This window comes from Ascidiella aspersa, chromosome 1 (genome assembly GCF_963924565.1).
Source record: "Ascidiella aspersa chromosome 1, kaAscAspe10.2, whole genome shotgun sequence".
NCBI classification, from domain to species: Eukaryota; Metazoa; Chordata; class Ascidiacea; order Phlebobranchia; family Ascidiidae; genus Ascidiella; species Ascidiella aspersa.
The window spans coordinates 21,406,603-21,424,530 of record NC_139447.1 but is presented as its reverse complement, the minus strand read 5'-3'; the positions used below and the strand labels follow the sequence as shown (position 1 = coordinate 21,424,530).

General features: G+C 33.7%; 1 protein-coding gene across 8 annotated transcripts in view; it reads right to left on the bottom strand.

Moving 5' to 3' along the window:
• LOC146168254 (partitioning defective 3 homolog) overlaps positions 1-17,928 on the bottom strand; it is a 56,352-nt gene that overhangs the window by 18,032 nt on the left and 20,392 nt on the right. For 6 of the 8 annotated variants that reach the window (XM_083389322.1, XM_083389324.1, XM_083389325.1 and 3 more), the window contains exons 12-20: positions 14,865-14,997; positions 8,537-8,675; positions 8,389-8,473; positions 8,188-8,294; positions 7,978-8,112; positions 7,763-7,880; positions 6,765-7,265; positions 5,313-5,447; positions 4,650-4,808 (exon numbers count right to left, since the gene is read on the bottom strand). In XM_083389322.1, coding sequence (XP_083245448.1) covers positions 4,650-4,808; positions 5,313-5,447; positions 6,765-7,265; positions 7,763-7,880; positions 7,978-8,112; positions 8,188-8,294; positions 8,389-8,473; positions 8,537-8,675; positions 14,865-14,997 — 1,512 coding nt within the window. The remainder of the gene's footprint in view (positions 1-4,649; positions 4,809-5,312; positions 5,448-6,764; positions 7,266-7,762; positions 7,881-7,977; positions 8,113-8,187; positions 8,295-8,388; positions 8,474-8,536; positions 8,676-14,864; positions 14,998-17,928) is intronic. The other 2 variants (XM_083389323.1, XM_083389326.1) reach the window with 2 other exon arrangements.

The window sequence follows — 17,928 nt, the reverse complement described above, 5'->3', positions numbered from 1 at the left end:
CAGCCCACAAGCACCGCGCGTAAAGTGCTCAGCCGGGAGTTGAGCCCCGGATCTGAGGATTGCTGGTCAGTGGCGCTAACCACTTCACCAACACGCCCGCTATTTATAGGTCAAAACTTATTTTATAGGTAAAAAAAAAAATTTGAGAAAATGCATACATTGTCATTAATCCATAAAATATTGTTATTCGATTGCATTTTACAAACATGTTTACCATATTTAGCTCACTCTGTTTGTTTTCAAATGGTAAAATCTTATATAGTGTATTACAGGTGAATTCAATGTTCTGTTCTTATTATTCTCTATTCAAAGACACTAGGTTATTCAACTTTAAAAATCCAAATCTAGCAGAAAAAAGTCTAAATTTAGTTTATAGGTGTTTTTTTATAATTTTTCTTCAAAACAAAAGAAAGTTACTTGCATAAAGGTATTGCAAGAGTTTCTTGTAATATAAACAACAATTATTATTGAACATTTAAATGTAAAGGTCAGTTTGGACAAGCTCAGTCTTTAAATTTCAGAAAATCGACTAAACTAACATATCAAGTTATATTAACTGATGTATGCAATTAAATGTTGCAGCAAATGAAATGCACTTGAAAGTGGGTAACTGTTCCTTTACAAATGGAAATGCTTTAGATTGCAATTAGTCTACAACGGTGAGGAAAACTAAAAGTAATGAGTGACTTGATTTTAGTGTCAATGTTTTTTTACTTTCTTCAAATAAATATTGCAGAAAAGCATCAAAGTGCCAATAAATATTTCTCTCCCATACCCCCAAAATTAATTTTGTATAACCCAGTTTGAGAACCCCTAAACTACAGCAATGACAAGGAATTTACTTGTTGTTTGTTGAGAATGACATATTTTGTGGAGAAGGGCTTAATGAGTTGATACTTTTATTAGGCCCCGACATGTAATGTAATCCACAAAGTATCTGATTAAGTTGTTTGATTAAAAAAAACCTAAAGGTTTAATAAGTGCTTTACATTTTTATTTTTTTCAAAATTATTTTGTTAATAAAATATACCAATAAATTGAATACAGGTTTGTCAATTAACCAAACTTAACAAAGATACAAATTTAGAAAATATGGAGTAACACAAAATGTAACGCTTAAAAGCAATAAAAAAAATTTAACAAAGTTTTTAAACAATATTTTCAGTCTGTGGAACGATGCCAACTTTGGCTTTAAATGTTAGGCTGCTTCTAAAACATATGAGAATATTTTCATAGCAATGATCAATCGCTATACATAACATTACTTTAAAAATCAGCTCCTCTGGTAATTTTAATTCTTTACCAACATTTCGGCAACCTATGCAAGTTGCCTTTATCAGGGTAAATTACACTGAACGCTCGTACAATAAATGAAAAACACAAGGAAAAAATGCAAGAAAAAACGCCAGCAACGAAAAGATAAGAAAATAATTAGCGATTACGTTTTGCCTCTAGCCCTTTAGCAAGTGCTTGTAGCATGCCAAGAGCATCACGTCTGTTATGATGTTCTGGTGTTACCGTTTTTATGAATGTTCCAAGATTCCAAAAATAATATTTTTCTGTAGTCTGACTATCATGCTATTATTGAAGCGACACCAATCCAATTTTGTGGCTTTGGAAAACAGCATGGTATGAAAGTGCAGACTTTGTTGCATCTTTGTTTGCCACATCCCTTTGTTGTTCTTTTCAGCATGTTAGCAATGACGCAAATATGTTGTCAACGTGACATTTGCCAAACCTAAGGTTCTCATGGCGTTATGTTGACGACATATTTGCCGTCATTGCTAAAAATCAGATGAAACTATTGTTGCACCATCTTAACTAGGCACAGCAAGGTATGCGATTTACCATGGAAATGCAACAGGCAAACCTCCTTTCATTCTTAGATGTTCAAGTCACAAGGACTAATGACGGTGTTTTATGTCCAAGAGTTTACCACAAGCCAACTAGTACAGGCAGGTATCTCAATTTTCGTTATCATTACCCCATTTACCAAAGAGAGGTGTGGCCCGACGCTTATGTTCTAACAGCATTCTTAAAAAGGTACACAAAGCCCTGAAGTTCAACGGTTGCCCAAACTGGATGCTCCACGGCCGACCGAATTCTGTTTCTATGCAGGTCAGTTTTGTAAAAAAGATGGGTTTGTTATGCTGCCCTTTATACCAAAACTAACCGATGTGTTACGACGTATGCTGGGAGACGGTATAGCGGTTGGTGTGCAACCTGCCAATAATCTACAAAAGTTTCTGAGTTGCCCTAAAGATATCAGTTCCTTTGACTAACGAAGCGTGGTGTATTCGATCCCCTGTGTGGATTGTAATTTTGTGTATATCGGCGAGACCGGACGGTCGTTCAAGACACGCCGAAAAGAACACCAAAGGGACGTGGCAAACAAAGTCAGACTACAGAAAAAGAATATTTTTGGAATCCTGGAACATTTATAAGAACAGTAACACCATGAACATCAAAACAGACGTGATGTTCTCAGCATGCTACAAGCTCTTCGCTGAAGGACTTCTTATCGTTTCGTTGCTTGCGATTGTTATGCATTTTTCCCTTGTGTTTTTTCCATTTATTGTACGAGCATTCGGTGTCATTCACCCTGACAAAGGCAACTTGCATAGGTTGCTGAAACGTTGGTAAAGAATTAAAATTACCAGAGGAGCTGTTTTTTTTTCAAGTATATTATTATGCCGGTAGCAACAGTTTATATAACATAAATTTATTGTTATATGCTAAATTGCCCCAAGAAATATTGATTTTAATATTTTGGGCTTTTGGACCTGCTGATTTGGCAATTAGGGAACTACAACATACCTTGTCAAAGTGATGGAAAGGCCATAGCTTAATGGCTTCTTACATTTGTGTAAAGTTGGCAGAATAAAATGATTCTTGAAACAACAATTTTATAAGCTGGACAATGCCTTAGTTGCAAATATGTATCATACACAATTTTGAGGCAAACATTAGGGATGTTCAAAGTAGAATCCCAAGGTATTCTAGAATAATAGGTTTCGAATCTAGAATAACGAATCCAGAATAGCGAATCCTAGTATATTTTTATTAAATTATTTAACCTTGATTTTGTTTGGGGAAGGGATTAATCTTAATCTACCCTACAGGGCCCACAATCACAGCAATAAATCGCCCAAACAATTTTCTAACATGTGTATATTATAATAAAAAAACTCTCTCATATGTTTAACATTCTTAACAACTATCATCTGAAGACGTTCTGTAAACTGTAATATGTCAATTGTCCAGGTTGTGTCCAAAACTTATATTTTTGCCAATAGTGAGAAAATGCAACACTGCACACAGAAGTCTTAGCATTGTTAAGTCTTATTGCTTCTTTTATTGACTAACATGATCTGTTATGCAGTCAAATGATGTACTGCAAAGAATACAAAGTTATTATTGACATAACGAATTCTTGACAATTACGTTGTGCATAACTGCATAACTTCCCTGAATATTGGCCTAAAGTTGACCTTAAGTAACCCCATAGCGCATTTTGTGGACGGCCAGCACGTTTTGGAACGCTATGTTACTTTTGCAACTTAACGCATTTAGGGAAATTGCGAACTGCACACCAGACATTACACGTTAATCGCTCGCCCAATAACGCTTGATTGACACTTAATTAGTAGACGAACGTTATCGCGAGACGCGGTAATTGGTCGCCCGAAAAAACGCTGACACTGCACTACCAGGTTACATTTAAAGCAAGCTCTGTAAATTGGTCGCCGCAGCGACAGGCCAACTTACCACACGCGTTTGTGCAATTAGGCGCAACAATCGGCGGTAGAACATTAAATTATATCGGTTCCAATTACCCGAAATAAACGGCAGAATTGGATTCGAATCCCATCTCAAGGATTCGATATTCTACTTTGAGCATCCCTAGCAAACATTGAATACCATAATCAACCTGGGCAACGAGTATTTCCCTGGGATATATATCTATTTATATATATATATGATTTATACCAGGGGTCGGCAACCTACGGCCCGCCAATGTAATTTATCCGGCCCGACGCCTCTTTGATAAACTAGACACAAGTCCATTTCAAATACTTTTTGACTATTTTAACTATGTAAATGCTACAAATTTTCTAAAATAATCTTTTTACGTCCGGTTGGTTTACGTTTTGTTGCTGTTTTTTTAACTAGATTAGTGCTTCTTTATCGTGCGCCGTGAAAGGCAGTACGTCACGGACAAACGGAAAACGCATTTAAAAATATTGGACATATATTTTTTAACCATTTTGTTGTTGTTGACAATGTAATAAAAACTCGCTAGAAATTTAAAAGAACTGCCGGTATACCGAAAACATTGTGCTCGCTTTGCACGCCAAGTCTGCCCAGACTTAAAAAGGTTAACAACCACTCAACTTAATTAATTAAGTTATCGCGTTTCCTCGAAGTAGTTTTATTACACCTTTCATTGGTAATATGCATGCAGACGTGTAAACTCCAATGTTAAACCAAGCAAACGCTTTATTTTCATTCTTTGCGTCAACACTTTACTGCCTTCTTAAATAAAATTAAACAGGTTTTTAAAGTGCAAAAAATCCCTAGGCTCGCCTGATTCACAGTTGTTTTTTATTTAATTAGAAAAAAAAAAAAACTTTTAAAAACATAGTTACCTTTATCAGTGTTTGGTTTAGTGGAAAGTTTTAAAATGTCATTGCTTGGAAGAAACCTTGTAACAACTTCTCTGCGTTTCTCTGATACGGACTGCCGAACAATGGACTCTCGTTGGAAAGGGTCATGTGACGGAGAAAGTGGCCAGTCAACTTCAGTCACTAAAATTCAGTAATTTGTTTTTCCTAATAATTAGACATTAGGGCAATTATTAAGTTTCTTATAAATTACCAGAAGAAATCGCCCCAAATAAAAAATATATTTACGGAACATACTAAAACAAATTAATTCTTAACTGTAAAATATCCAATGAATTAAATAATTTGTACCAATCAGTAAAGTCATGTAACATTTGGGTGTCATTTTAGCCTTGACAAAAATATTTTTAATAAACTAATTCTTAGTTTTATAAAACTAATAAAAAACTTGTTTAAATATGCTTCTTATGTACACCTGCTAACTTTTTGTATGGTCTGCTTACTAAATGATAACTCAATAAACAGAGACAATTAACAGGTCCAGGATGAAGCCATATAATGACAACAATAACTTTAATAAAGAAAAAGATTGAAATAGTTTTAAAATTCAAGGTGGCAATTTTTTTTTAAATATAATGTAATATAAATGTAAATTTGTATATTAAAAATAAACTGCATATAACCAACCTAAATTGTTGGAAACCATAGAAACATTTTTTTGATAGGTTGGACTTGGCAAACTTCTGAATGAACCTTCATACTGAATTTCTTGTTGGCTGGTAAGTTTGTTGTCTAGTGGTTCCGTGTTAACGATTTCGTTAGCTGTTTGCAATAAAAAAACATATTCAAGCACACAGTTACTATTCTATATTTGTTTATTTTACATAATATAAATAATGAAGATGGCATGCATACTTGCAAGTTCTTACAAAAATAATCATGCTCTATGCAAAGAATTCACTTTAGCTAAATTGTAATTAACTGTTTTGAGTTTAGCAAGCATGCAATTTTGACTCCTTGGAAGAATTTTGTACAGCGAATTTGTGTTCACCTTAACTAAGTATCCATATTTCTCGAAATAAAAAAAAACTATACAAGTGAGTCATACATTCAATTACATGTAAACTTGCTGCTGCATCTTATCTACAAATAATATTATTTGTTTTCTTGGCTGGTAATTCATAAGTTTATTGAGATATTTCAATTATTTACAGTTACCAAAATATTAAAATGAATGTTTAGTGAAGCATTTATTTTTTTCTACAATATTTAGTTATACTTAATTTAAAAGCCAAGTGGGTTGCTAAAAATTCGTAATGGGTTACTTTGTGACCCAGAGGTCAGTGGTTAACTATCCCTGGCCGAAGTTGTTTAAAGCTAAATAATTAATTTGTTCAATCTTTCATAAAAAATAAGTGGTTTTTGTTTTAGAGGATGGCTTTGTAATATTATCCTATCAAATTAGAAAAGTAAGAGAAGAAAGAAAATCATTCATGACAAAGTCAATAAATGGATAGCAATCATCAAGGTAGAATCAAACTGTTTGGACTGGTTAACTTGATAATTATTCTCGTTTTGAATCTAACATTTTAATTTACTTATTTAAAAAAATAAATATATCACATAAAACTTGGCATGATAAAATGTGGCTATGTTGAAATTTTTTCATTGTTGTGATGGCACTGTAACATGTTTAGTGTAATTTATTGGATAGATATTTTTGGTAAAGAAATTCATTAAAGGATTTCATACATGAAACAAAATGATAACTTGTATATTTACATTTTGTATTAGCAAAGATGCTTATTTTTTTGCAGCTGTTTTTGTGTGAGATATGTGTGAATATAAAAAAATGAAAGGTACAAGATACTTTATGCTTAGCAAAGCACACAAGACAGAAAATATGTAGTTTATAAATTCAAATTGCTGCTCCCTTTTTCAGAATCAGTAATATTGAATATGGAGTCATTGAAAAAGTGGGAAGACATTATTTGTGAAATGAGATATGGGTGTTTTTACACGCATCCATTAGAAAAAAAGGTGAAAAAGGAATGGTTCATGCAAATAATATGTGTTATAATAAAATAGTTTGAAAGTTCACACCAAGAATGTGAAGATGCAGTTGATGAAAAGTTCTACCTGTTATACCATCAAAAGCTAATCGACGTGTTTCATCAGAGTTTACTTCTTTTTCACTGCTTTGCATGTAAAAATCAACTTCACTTTTAAGATTTTTAAGGGAAAGAGACCGTTTGGGTACTCTATGTGTACGTGGTATTGTCCAAGTAGCATAGCTGCTTGTAGGCAAAACTGCTGGTGATACAACAGACGAACGAATCAAATTACTTAGAAAGCTTGATGAAGAAGAGTTGAGAATTTTTTCCCTCACTTTACTAACAACCTCAACATCCAACTTGTCGGCATCATTGCTCACCGAATGTGAGCGTTGCTGGTTCTGGTTTGAAATACGCCGGGCAACTGCACTAGTTTTTGCAGCACTGCGGCCATGTCTACTTGGCCTTTCCAAAGTGGAGCAGTGAAAAGAAGTATTAACTTCCGAGATGTTGCTAGTGCCAAATGATGTTTCCAAAGCAATAGAAGGCATAGATGTTTGCTTTGTGTGAACATAGACCGGAAGATCTTTTGTGTGTAAATAAATGAAAAAAATTAGGTAGAAAAAATCCCCAAAAATCCTAGTATTCACAACATTGCGCTACCAAAACTAAAGTTGACTTTTAACACAATTAAATGGTAACCAAAACCTAAGACATGGGTTGTCTGAACACCCAACAAAGTGTAACAACGGGGTTAAATTTAAAATTAAACACACAAAATCAGTTTGTTACAGTGCTTACAACTTAAAAATGAGTAAAATGTTAAAAAAAATAATTTGCTAGAAAACCATAATTGAAAAAAGCATGAAATAAAGCGACACAACTGCTTATATCAACAAAATATATTTATCGGTGATGAAGGATTTAAAAATGTATATATAACGTTTAGTTTAAAAGTGGTCAAGCTAGGGTAACCTAACACTGTCTTGGCCACCATAGGGTGGTGGCTTTTGTGGGGATAAATAAGTTAAGCTAGATTAAAAAACTTAAATGGGAAAACAGTTTAATCAAATGTTATTTGACCTGTTTTTCCTGTATGATGCAAATGCTCAAGGATGGAGTCAGAAAGATCACTGCTGGCTTCAGATGAAATACGTGATGAAATACCATCTTGGAATGTTTTTCGACGAGCTATTACCATCTTAAGTATTTTTGTATTCATTAAGGATTTGTCTTTTCTAGTTAATTTACTTTGTTCCCTTTAAATAGGGATGTATTAGAAAAAAGTTATAACACACCTGAATCATTCCTCTGACATTGCCTTCGGTTGACATGGAAGCTCGCAAAATTTCAATTGCTTCATGATTACTAACTCCAGTGAGTGACCTTCCATTAACTTGTATTAATTGGTCATTGGACTGTAACCGCCCATCCTACAACCAAACAACATGCAGAATGGAGCATTAAATTATAAATTAGCAACATTAATCAGTGGTACAACAACAAACCTGCCAAGCAGCCCCACCATGAAATACAGATTTGACAAATATTCCAAGATCTTTTCCAGTTTTTTTACTTTGATTACCCTTTAAACTTATACCTAAACCGGCAGAACCTAGAATTAAATAAGTAACATTTTATAAATGAAATAAAACTGTAACAAGTCAATGTGAATCAAATATATTTTTTTCAAAATTAACATTAAATACCTGTGTCATTTAAGGGAATCTCATACATGAAATATTCCCTTATATTATCTTCACTTATAATTTGATCTGTTAAAGGGTCATCCTGCTGATAAAAAATAAGGTTTTGTCATTTAGTATGATCAGTTGAGTCAAATCTGCCAATAAATACCAATTTTCTTGGCAAGGTTTCACTGCATTGTCTGCTAACTGTTAGATTTACAATGGAGCCAGGTTGAACAGAACGCAAAATCATGACAGCTTCATCTTGTGTCAAACCTGTTAATTCTTGGCCATTCACAGTTAACAATCTGCAGAAAAAAATAACAATAAAAAAGTCAACACAAAAAAAATAAAATATACGAAGACAATCCATGAAAACATGAAAGTAAAAGTTGAGTACATAAAAATAAAAAAATCCTAAAATACTTTCCTTGCAGTGTAACAATGTATTTCCGAACAGGTAAGATAAAGTAATACCAAAACAAACAATGTGTATGTTGTTGTGATAAAATATATGCTGCTAAATATTCAATTTTTCATAGGCTCAGGTCAGCTGATTTTGCCACATTAAGGTTGTTCAAAGTTGAATGTATGATCCTCAGGCATTGAAAAATATTTAAATCCAGTTGTGTGTGTTTGTTTCAGGTAATTGAAACCACTAAAAATTAATTTTACAATGCATCTTTTTCAGCAGAAGGTTTTATCTGATTTGTATTTACACGAGTTGAAAGTTTGGATAAGTTCCTATCAAAGTGTTAAAACATTATATTGCTTTGCTCTTTGTTTGCGGTTAAAAGGAATTCTTAGGATTCAAATTTTGAGCTATGGTAATCAAAATTTGTCATTTTAATTGAAAAATTTGAAACGCTAAATTTCTTTAAAAACGCACAATTTCAGGGGAAATATTGCTTCTAATTAGATTATGCAAAGGCTCTACATGCGTTTTATGTGCAAAATCAACACTCCAGTAAAAAATATAATAGTTACCACTAATATCATTCAACCCGCTATAGATTAAACTAATTTTGTTCTTAGTTTAATCTGTATCATTGATGTTAAAGCATAATAACCGATTGTTTTCCACCATTAGGATTCAGGCAGATTCTTTTATTCTAAAGAAAATTCTGATAATAATGTCTTTGTAATTTGGCTATTCTATCATAAGCAACTTAAAATTGTAACAAGATAAACACAGTTTTCATGCAGCATTACAGCTTTGTGGAGTTAATAACCCTTTAAGCTTGTTTGACAAAACATTTTGTAAACCAATTCCTTTAAGAACGGAGATTTATATTAGTAACTATCACAAATATTATTTAGTAGGAAACCTGTTGGACCGCATCTGGAATAATAAAATAAAGAAGAGAATACCTATGTGTAAATGCTATCAAAGTGGACAGTAGGCAACTCAACCCAATAGATTTCGGCTCTTTGGGTGAGAAAATCATTAAAAGATCCAGTTATTTTTAAACGAATCTTGGATTGCCTTAGAACAGTGATTCCCAAATTTTTTTTCTCGTGTACCATTTTAAGCTTTTGTACAGTGTTCATATACCACCTAAGCTACATCTGACTAGAATAGCTCAAACTATAACCATTTTATGATACAGATAAGAAAATGAGCATGTAGCTGTATTAAAGTTTAACAAATCCAGGAAGCATAAAAGCCATAATTTAAACAAAACACATTTTTTCAGTAATGTCAGTATCAGGATTTTTCTCAACGGAAGTGAGGCATTTAAACATTTCGTAGCTTTGATTCCAAACATTTTCTGTCCAGAGGTCCAGCTTAATTACAAATGAGTGCTCTAAGCTTTGAAACAAACTCTGTTCGAGTTTCATTGGGTCCTTAAAACGACAGGTTGAAGTTGTTCAGAACATCAAAAATATCCGATAGATATGCCAATCTAGTAAGAAAATGTTTGCTCTCCAGGTCATTTTGAAAATCGTGATTCTTCTTGAAAAATTGCAGAAGCTCATCTCGCAGTTTAAACAGACGCCTTGTTGTATTACAATGGAAGAGTCAGCGCACCTCCATGTAACAGAGAAGACAGGTTTAATTGGAACTGAGACCCTCACAAAGCTGTTTAAACAACCAAGTGCTAAGGGCAGATGTTTGGACAAAATTTACTAGTTTGATGACTCGGTTCAAGCATGATAACATATTTTGCGGTAGCACTTTCACGCCTAGGGCGAATCGTTAAAAAAAATGTTAAAAGCTTTGAAAAAATAACCTTTCCTTTTTGTACCGGAAAGATCCTTGCTCATTGGTAATTCAGTTTTTACAGAAATGTCTTGTGTATAACGAACATACACAAAAATATTGTTGGAGAGGAAAACACTTTTTAGCTTTGCAGACGCTTCTTCCCCCAAGTACATGTTTCACTAACATGTTTGCGGCTGGCATTACAATGGACTCTCCTATGGTATGTGGTTTTTGGAGAGTGACTTTATAGGATATATTGACTACGCCCTTTTTTATCGGTAAAATTGTGCCTGTCTTGTCCAATGTCCAAGTGCTGTCGCTTCACACTTTTGCGGAGTTGCTGAAAGAAACTCTCATTTCGGTGCTTCTTGTCAAGACGATTTGTGTTAAGATGTCATTGGAGAAAGCTTGGTTTCATAGCGGAATTAGCAAGCGTCTTCATATAAACTACACATTGTGGAAGAGCTTCTCCACTGTGTTCAATAGCTATAAACCCGTACTCTATGAAAGGCTGATTGTATTTTTGTATAAACATGTTCCTAATAGTTTAATTAAACAAAATTTAGTTTTCATACTATTCCTCTGTTTTAGTAGAAATAACAGTATTTCAAAATGATTGAAATATTATTGTACATACGACAATACTACATTGCTGCTATCATTTTATTACGACATACATATTAAACCAGCTAACAATTAGGGTTTCTTTATCTTGAACAAGATAAGTGTTACGTCATAAACGTGCGAAACCTCAAATTAAAGAACTAAAACTCAAAATTGCAAATTATCCAACCTGAATGTTTTAAATGTGATAAGTTTTGGAAATTGATATGTATGCTGAAGTTAGTCGCGTACCACCTGGAGACTCTCGAGTACCACCAAAGGTATACTACAGTTTGGGAACCACTGCTTTAGAAAGTAGTTCTAGGACCAGGTAAAAACATTAGTTATACTGTAGAACGTTTTTCAAAAAATATTATCTTTGCTTTCAACATGTAATGGATGTCTACTCTAGGAGCTAGATTGGTAATCCCACACATTAAACAAAAACGTGTTCTGAAATTGTAGATTTAGGACACTTTGGTATCCAAAGATAAAACAGTTGGCTCACATAGCTGTATAATGGCCCAGAATTGATCATGATATTATGGAAATGGGTTATAATTGCCATACTTGTTGCGCATTTCTATAAACCATCAAAATGACAAAATATCCTTTGATGCTACCAGTAAAGACCTGGAGAGCAAAGTCCATATAGATCAAGCCATTATTTGTTGAGAAGTAATTGGTTAGTGCTTGGTGATGCTCATTTTAAATATCCATGTGTCCATCCAACAGGCTCAGTTTCAACATGTGATAGTTCAGAGCTTTCAGAACAAGATTTCGCGCACTTTTGTTATCCTCATCCCCTTTATTCAAATCGAAATTCCAAGGTAGGTGTAAAAAGAGAGAGAGGGATTATTCACCTTACAGGAGTTCCATGCCATTATTTCTAATGCAATATAGACGAACGCCACTGGCAAGTGAATATCCACCCAGTTAATTGCTGACAGGACTTCATATACATACCACGTTTGATGTTTTTCTACCTTTTCTAGACAATGTATTTTCCTATAACACAAAGCATATAAATGCTAAACAAGTTCGGCGACACATTTTAATATACAGTCTTACAATATGTAATTTTAAACAAAATTAAACAGCAACCATAAATTTTAGAAATCATGACTTCCTTACAGCCATATAAATCTATTTTTTTCATTGTTTCTAAAGTAAATTTTTTTACTATGTGCACAGGTGCCAAAAATTTTGCACAAGAGCTGAAAATTTGTGCCCAAAGTTATTGTTAAACATAAAAGTGCTCACACAGGCCCCGCAGACCTTTTTTGTTAGTCTTCACTTTCTTTTAGTCTTTTAGTACCCACTGTAGATATCACCCGAAGCGATGTGACAGATTTGTGCAGCGATTTTAGCAGTAAGCAATTTTCACTTTTAAATTGGTTACGGACTTTCCTACATGGATAACTTTGATTAACACTTTTTTTGAAAAACAGTAAGCCTAAAAGTTTTATCTTCTAAAGTCCTCTCACAGCATAAAACCCTTTATTGCAAATAAAAGCTTATCACAGATAATTGCAATAATTTTGTTTAAAAAAGTTTAAAGCTATTACGCACCATTTTACAAGTAATTTTAGTTTGCGAAGACCAAGAATTTAATGATTTTTCACTGTCAAGTTTGCTTGTGCTATATATTGCCTTTTATCATCTAAAAAGTGGATAAAAATTAAACGCTGCATATATTAAAGTTCAAATGGCATTACTCAATAATATGGCAAAATTACAAAAGTCTTATAGACCAGCGCATATGGAAAAACATATACCCATTACCCAGGGCTAGCTTGTTATAACAAAGGAAAGTCGTAAGATAAATGTTGCAGAAAGGAGGAATAACTTTCATCTATTTCAGAAAAAATTTAATTTGAATAGGGCTGTCATATTTTCCTATAACACAAAGCATACAATGCTAAACACAGAGATTTTGAGTTAAATTTTTTCTACATATGACAAAAGAAAGTGGTAAAACGAAAGACTCACAATATTTTTGCATTATTTAGCCCTTTGACCAATATGTTATGCTAGATGTACCTTTTTTTTGACTAGTCAAAATTTACATGTTAGGTCAAATTTGTCAAAATTATTTCCAATCAAAATCGAATTAAAATGCACATAAATCGTTTATAAAATTAAAAAAAAGCTATAGTCAGCTTTTTGAAATTGTAGTCCATTTTTTCTCAGAATAACAACAATTGTGTCCCACCTTTTATAAGTGATGGTGATACAAGTTTGTAACGGAACTTCTTAATCGAGATGATGTTGATCTACTCAACCTTTTTGGCTTTATAATTTGTTATGAAGCGTTTTACACTATAATATGCAAAAGTGATGAAGGATTCCTACTTTTGATGAATATTTCTTAAATTTCTGCGTTTTTGTAGCGGTAATCAATTCACATCGGTGGGACAATGCAAATGAATCTTTACCAGAATTAAACTGGTAAATACTCTATTTAACCTGGGCAACGCCGGATATTTCTTCTAATAAAAACACATACACAAAAAGTACATTTTTTCGAAAGTAGCTTACAAATTTGGGCACTTTCTTATCAAAAAGTATAGCCCAGATAAAACTTATCTGGGGACTTCTTTGGTTGAACTTAGCTCGGATAAAACTAATTTGGGCAGTTTTTTAATTGTAGGTTTGTTGGGATAAAACTAATTTGGAAACTTTTTTGTTAAACATAGATCAAATCGCTTATATGTCCACACAGACTTCAAATAAAACTTAAATTTAGGTACTTTTTGTCCATACACAGCTCAGATAAAACTCTTTTTTGTCCATACGAAGCTCGGATGAAACTAATTTGGGACTGTTTTTAGTCGTATATAGCTCCAATAAAACCAATTATAGGGCTCTTTTGGTGGTACATGTTTCAAATAAAACAAATTTGGGCACTCTTTAGTTGTACGTAGCTCCAATAAAACTGTTTTTGAAACTTTTTTGTCAGTATGCAGCTCAGTTAAAACTTGGTCAATTTTTCGAAAGTTTGTAAAAGTAAAAATGGGGTATTTAAAGTATTATATTTAAAAAGCCTTATAAAATAGTGATCATGTGGGCTTCAGAAGACCAAATTTTTGCAAAAAAAATTTTAATTATTTATTTTCCGTGCACACTTCGATGAAAAAAAGTGTGCCCAAAATGTTTAATGAGCATAAATACGGAGCTTGAAAGAATTTTAAATTGCTCAAATGAAAAGTACTAAACAGTTTAATGGCAAACGTAACTTTTAGCCTGTGCCAAAGCAAATTAAAAAAAATCCCGCTGCAAAGCTGGAGCCATTCAATATATGTTTAATGGCTCCGGAGCTGGAGTGTTTGGTAGATTTTCATTGCACAGAGCAAAACGTAGAATGCACATGTGGACTAGCAAGGAGCAAGTGGCACAGTCACATTAGGGGTGGTCATATGGCATGTTTCATTTATTATTATATGAGAGTTGTTATACCATGTTAATAGAACAACAGAAGCATGACAGACAGATAAACACTTTTGCTTGTTATATAGATGACACATAGCGAGTTGCAATAAATATGTGATAATAGAAATCACCTGATCGGTAACAGTAAAATACTCCAGCAAAGCTAGCAATTCAGGACAGACACAATTAACAGTGCATACCGAGTTAACATAATTTATAAACCTTAAGTTACTACCATATTTCTCCGCTACAGTACCTATCTCCAGCTCGAAGTCTTCCATCAACTATGGCAGCACCTTTAGGTAAAATGTTCTTGATGTAAATTGGGCCTGGATCATCAGCAGTTGTGGTGTCTCTTGTTGTTATACTGAATCCAAGTCCTTGAGATTCTAATTTCAATATTTTATAGGAAATTTTTGGTCATAGTTAAAAATAACACTGCTCAAAATATTGCTTAAAAACTATTATTAATTTAACCAACCGCATCAGAATTCATTAAAAAACACACCTACACAACATCTATTCCAAAGTGAAATACTTGAAACCCTGGGGCTGTGGGTTTAAAGTGCCTTTTGGATGCTGCTGGCATTCAAGTAGTTTTCTCGATAAAGATATCTGTATTACCTGTTTATATTATTACTATTGTCATAAAGGGACTACACAGTACAAAAAATATTTTATCAATATTAGTTATGCTACATTCCAGTGGGTAATTCAGGGCTGAACATAATGTTGTTTTTAAAAAACTTGTCGGCGCGCTTTATAATGACATGTGTAATGCAAAAACAACCTGCAGGATATTGAACTATAGTATGTTTAATCAATTGTTTACCTTATATTTTTTAAGGGGGATTAATCATAATATACAAATTACAGCAGTGGTTCTTAACCTTTTTTCAACAGCGCCCACTCTTTGGTAATTGTCCTATGCCTTGCGCCACCCTACAAAAGGCAATCAGTATTTTTCTATTACATAACAATGAGACCACATAAAAAAGTGTATTGTTGGTATCGCCAATCACGAAAAAAAGAGTTTATTTGGTTGAATTCGCTAAACAGTAATTTAGTAGGCTTTTTGCATTGGGAACACAACAAATTGCTTGTGCTTGACACATTAATTTTTATCAAGCTGATTTTGACAAACATGTTGTGAGGGCATTGACTCCACAGTTATAAGGTTGTGGCTGCGTAGAAAACAAGTAATACAATTGCCCGAAGCCAAAAATTACCCATTGCAAAAAATATGTATATGTATAAAAAATTATTGGAGAGGGGGATAACTTATATCATTTATCTATAAGTTGGCTAAACTGTAACTTAAATAGGGCTGGTTATACCTTCTGTGATAATTTTATTTTTAATAGACAGAAAACAGGCAAAGGTACTCACAGAGACTTTGTACTAGAAAATGTGAACAAAACAGCCACCCCCTGAAATTAACCTTATGTAACCAGTAGCGTGCTTTGCATACTTCACGATTAAAATTTACTTTACCAAATTAACGAATTCGAGGACATTGTGAAATCTTTGCACCTGATAATAATATTTAATTATTACTTAATGATTAGAAAGTTTACTGGCAAATAATTGGTTGTCTAAAAAAATGCTGATGTTGCACTACATTTAAAGCAAGCACAGTAATTGTTTCGCACCACTATAGGCCTTTTATCCAAACTTGCCACCCGCATATGTATAGTTAGGCGCAACTTTGTGTGATAAAACAAATAACATTATCATAACCTAAATGTCCACTATTCTACTTTGAACATCCCCAGTGTAGACCAGTGCTCCACAACCTTTTGTCACTTGCGGTTCATCAACGGTAAACACAGGAGCTCATATGCAATACAGCCAAGGGCGAACAGACGGTGCATGGTTATATGCAGGGGCCTATCCAGAAAATCAAAAAGGGGGTCCCGAAAATTTAATTTAGGAAATTCCTCTATTTTTGTCTGACATTTATCAATAATAATATCATAAAATAGTGACAGGTATAATGTCATAAAGAGTGATTGTAATGAGGTCATAAAAAAATAATTAGACATAACCTATTAAAATCGAACAAAACCGAACCATTAAGACGCTAAGCTAACAGGTGCATCAAAACCGCTTAGTGTGCAATCGGTAACTTTAGATGAAAAACTAAACCAAGGCCATAAAATATGTGTGATTGATTTTAATAAACCTTGTTTAGACGACAAACAGCGCAGTTTCCTAAGTTCCATGTACGGGACCATGGTAAATTTCAAGCACGTCTCTTGCCACCTGCAATACTAAACGTAGAGATCGTTTTTCCCTGGGTGTTCTTATGCCATGATTAGTGCAACATCTGCGCCAATTGTATGCCAAGTCAGCTAAAATACAAGCTGGGTTCAATTGCACAATAAACACATGGTCATAGGATATGCTTATAGTGAATAATTTTGCGGTAACTACCATTACATAAAAAGGCAACTTTTAACAGACAAAGTTAGACCACCTTTTAGAAGAATCTGCTTCAGTTAAAGAAACGCTGTGGTACACTAACACCGGATATCAGCGCAGACAGCGAACAGCAAAAAACATTCGCTTAACACGACGTTTTTAGCGAGAAAAAAAGAAGACGGCCTGACTCAAGACTTAGCAGTGTCATTTGTCGAATACACTCTTGGTAATCAGACAACCTAAATGAATAACGAGAAGCTTAGGGATGTTCTAAGTACAATATTGAATCCAATTTTGCTGTTTATATCGGGCAATTGGAACCGACATAATTCATTTGTGTTACAGCGGAAGGTTCCTAATTTTACATACGCAAGTGGCAATTTGGATTAGGGGATGTAGCGGTAGCGAAAGAGCTACTGTGATTGCTTTAAATGTGTCCATGTAATGTGGCGTCAGAGTTTTTCTGAGCGGCCCTAATACTTTTTTAGGGCCTGTCGCTATGGCAAAACATTTTAGAAAAATTGCCTTTTTTCTTGCGTTAAGGTGTAAAAGTAAAGTTCCATCAAAAAACATGCTGGCCTTTAACAAATATGCTACGGGGTTACTCCAGGTCACCTTGAGGCCGACATGCAGCAAGGCTTCGCGCAGCGTAATTGCTAGGTAATAGTAACGCATTACCGTCAGTATTAACTTTGTATTGTTTTCAGCATATTATTTGACGGCCTTTTTGACAGATAACGTTTGTAGTAAAGTAAAACTAAAATACAACAATGTATTATAAAACGAACAAAATTTGTGAAGAGTTTATTGTGTAACATTTCACATACCATATGGGCAAAACATTAAGTTTGGGCAACAACCTGTTTTTTATATCATGTTTTGTGTGTGTTTTTTTG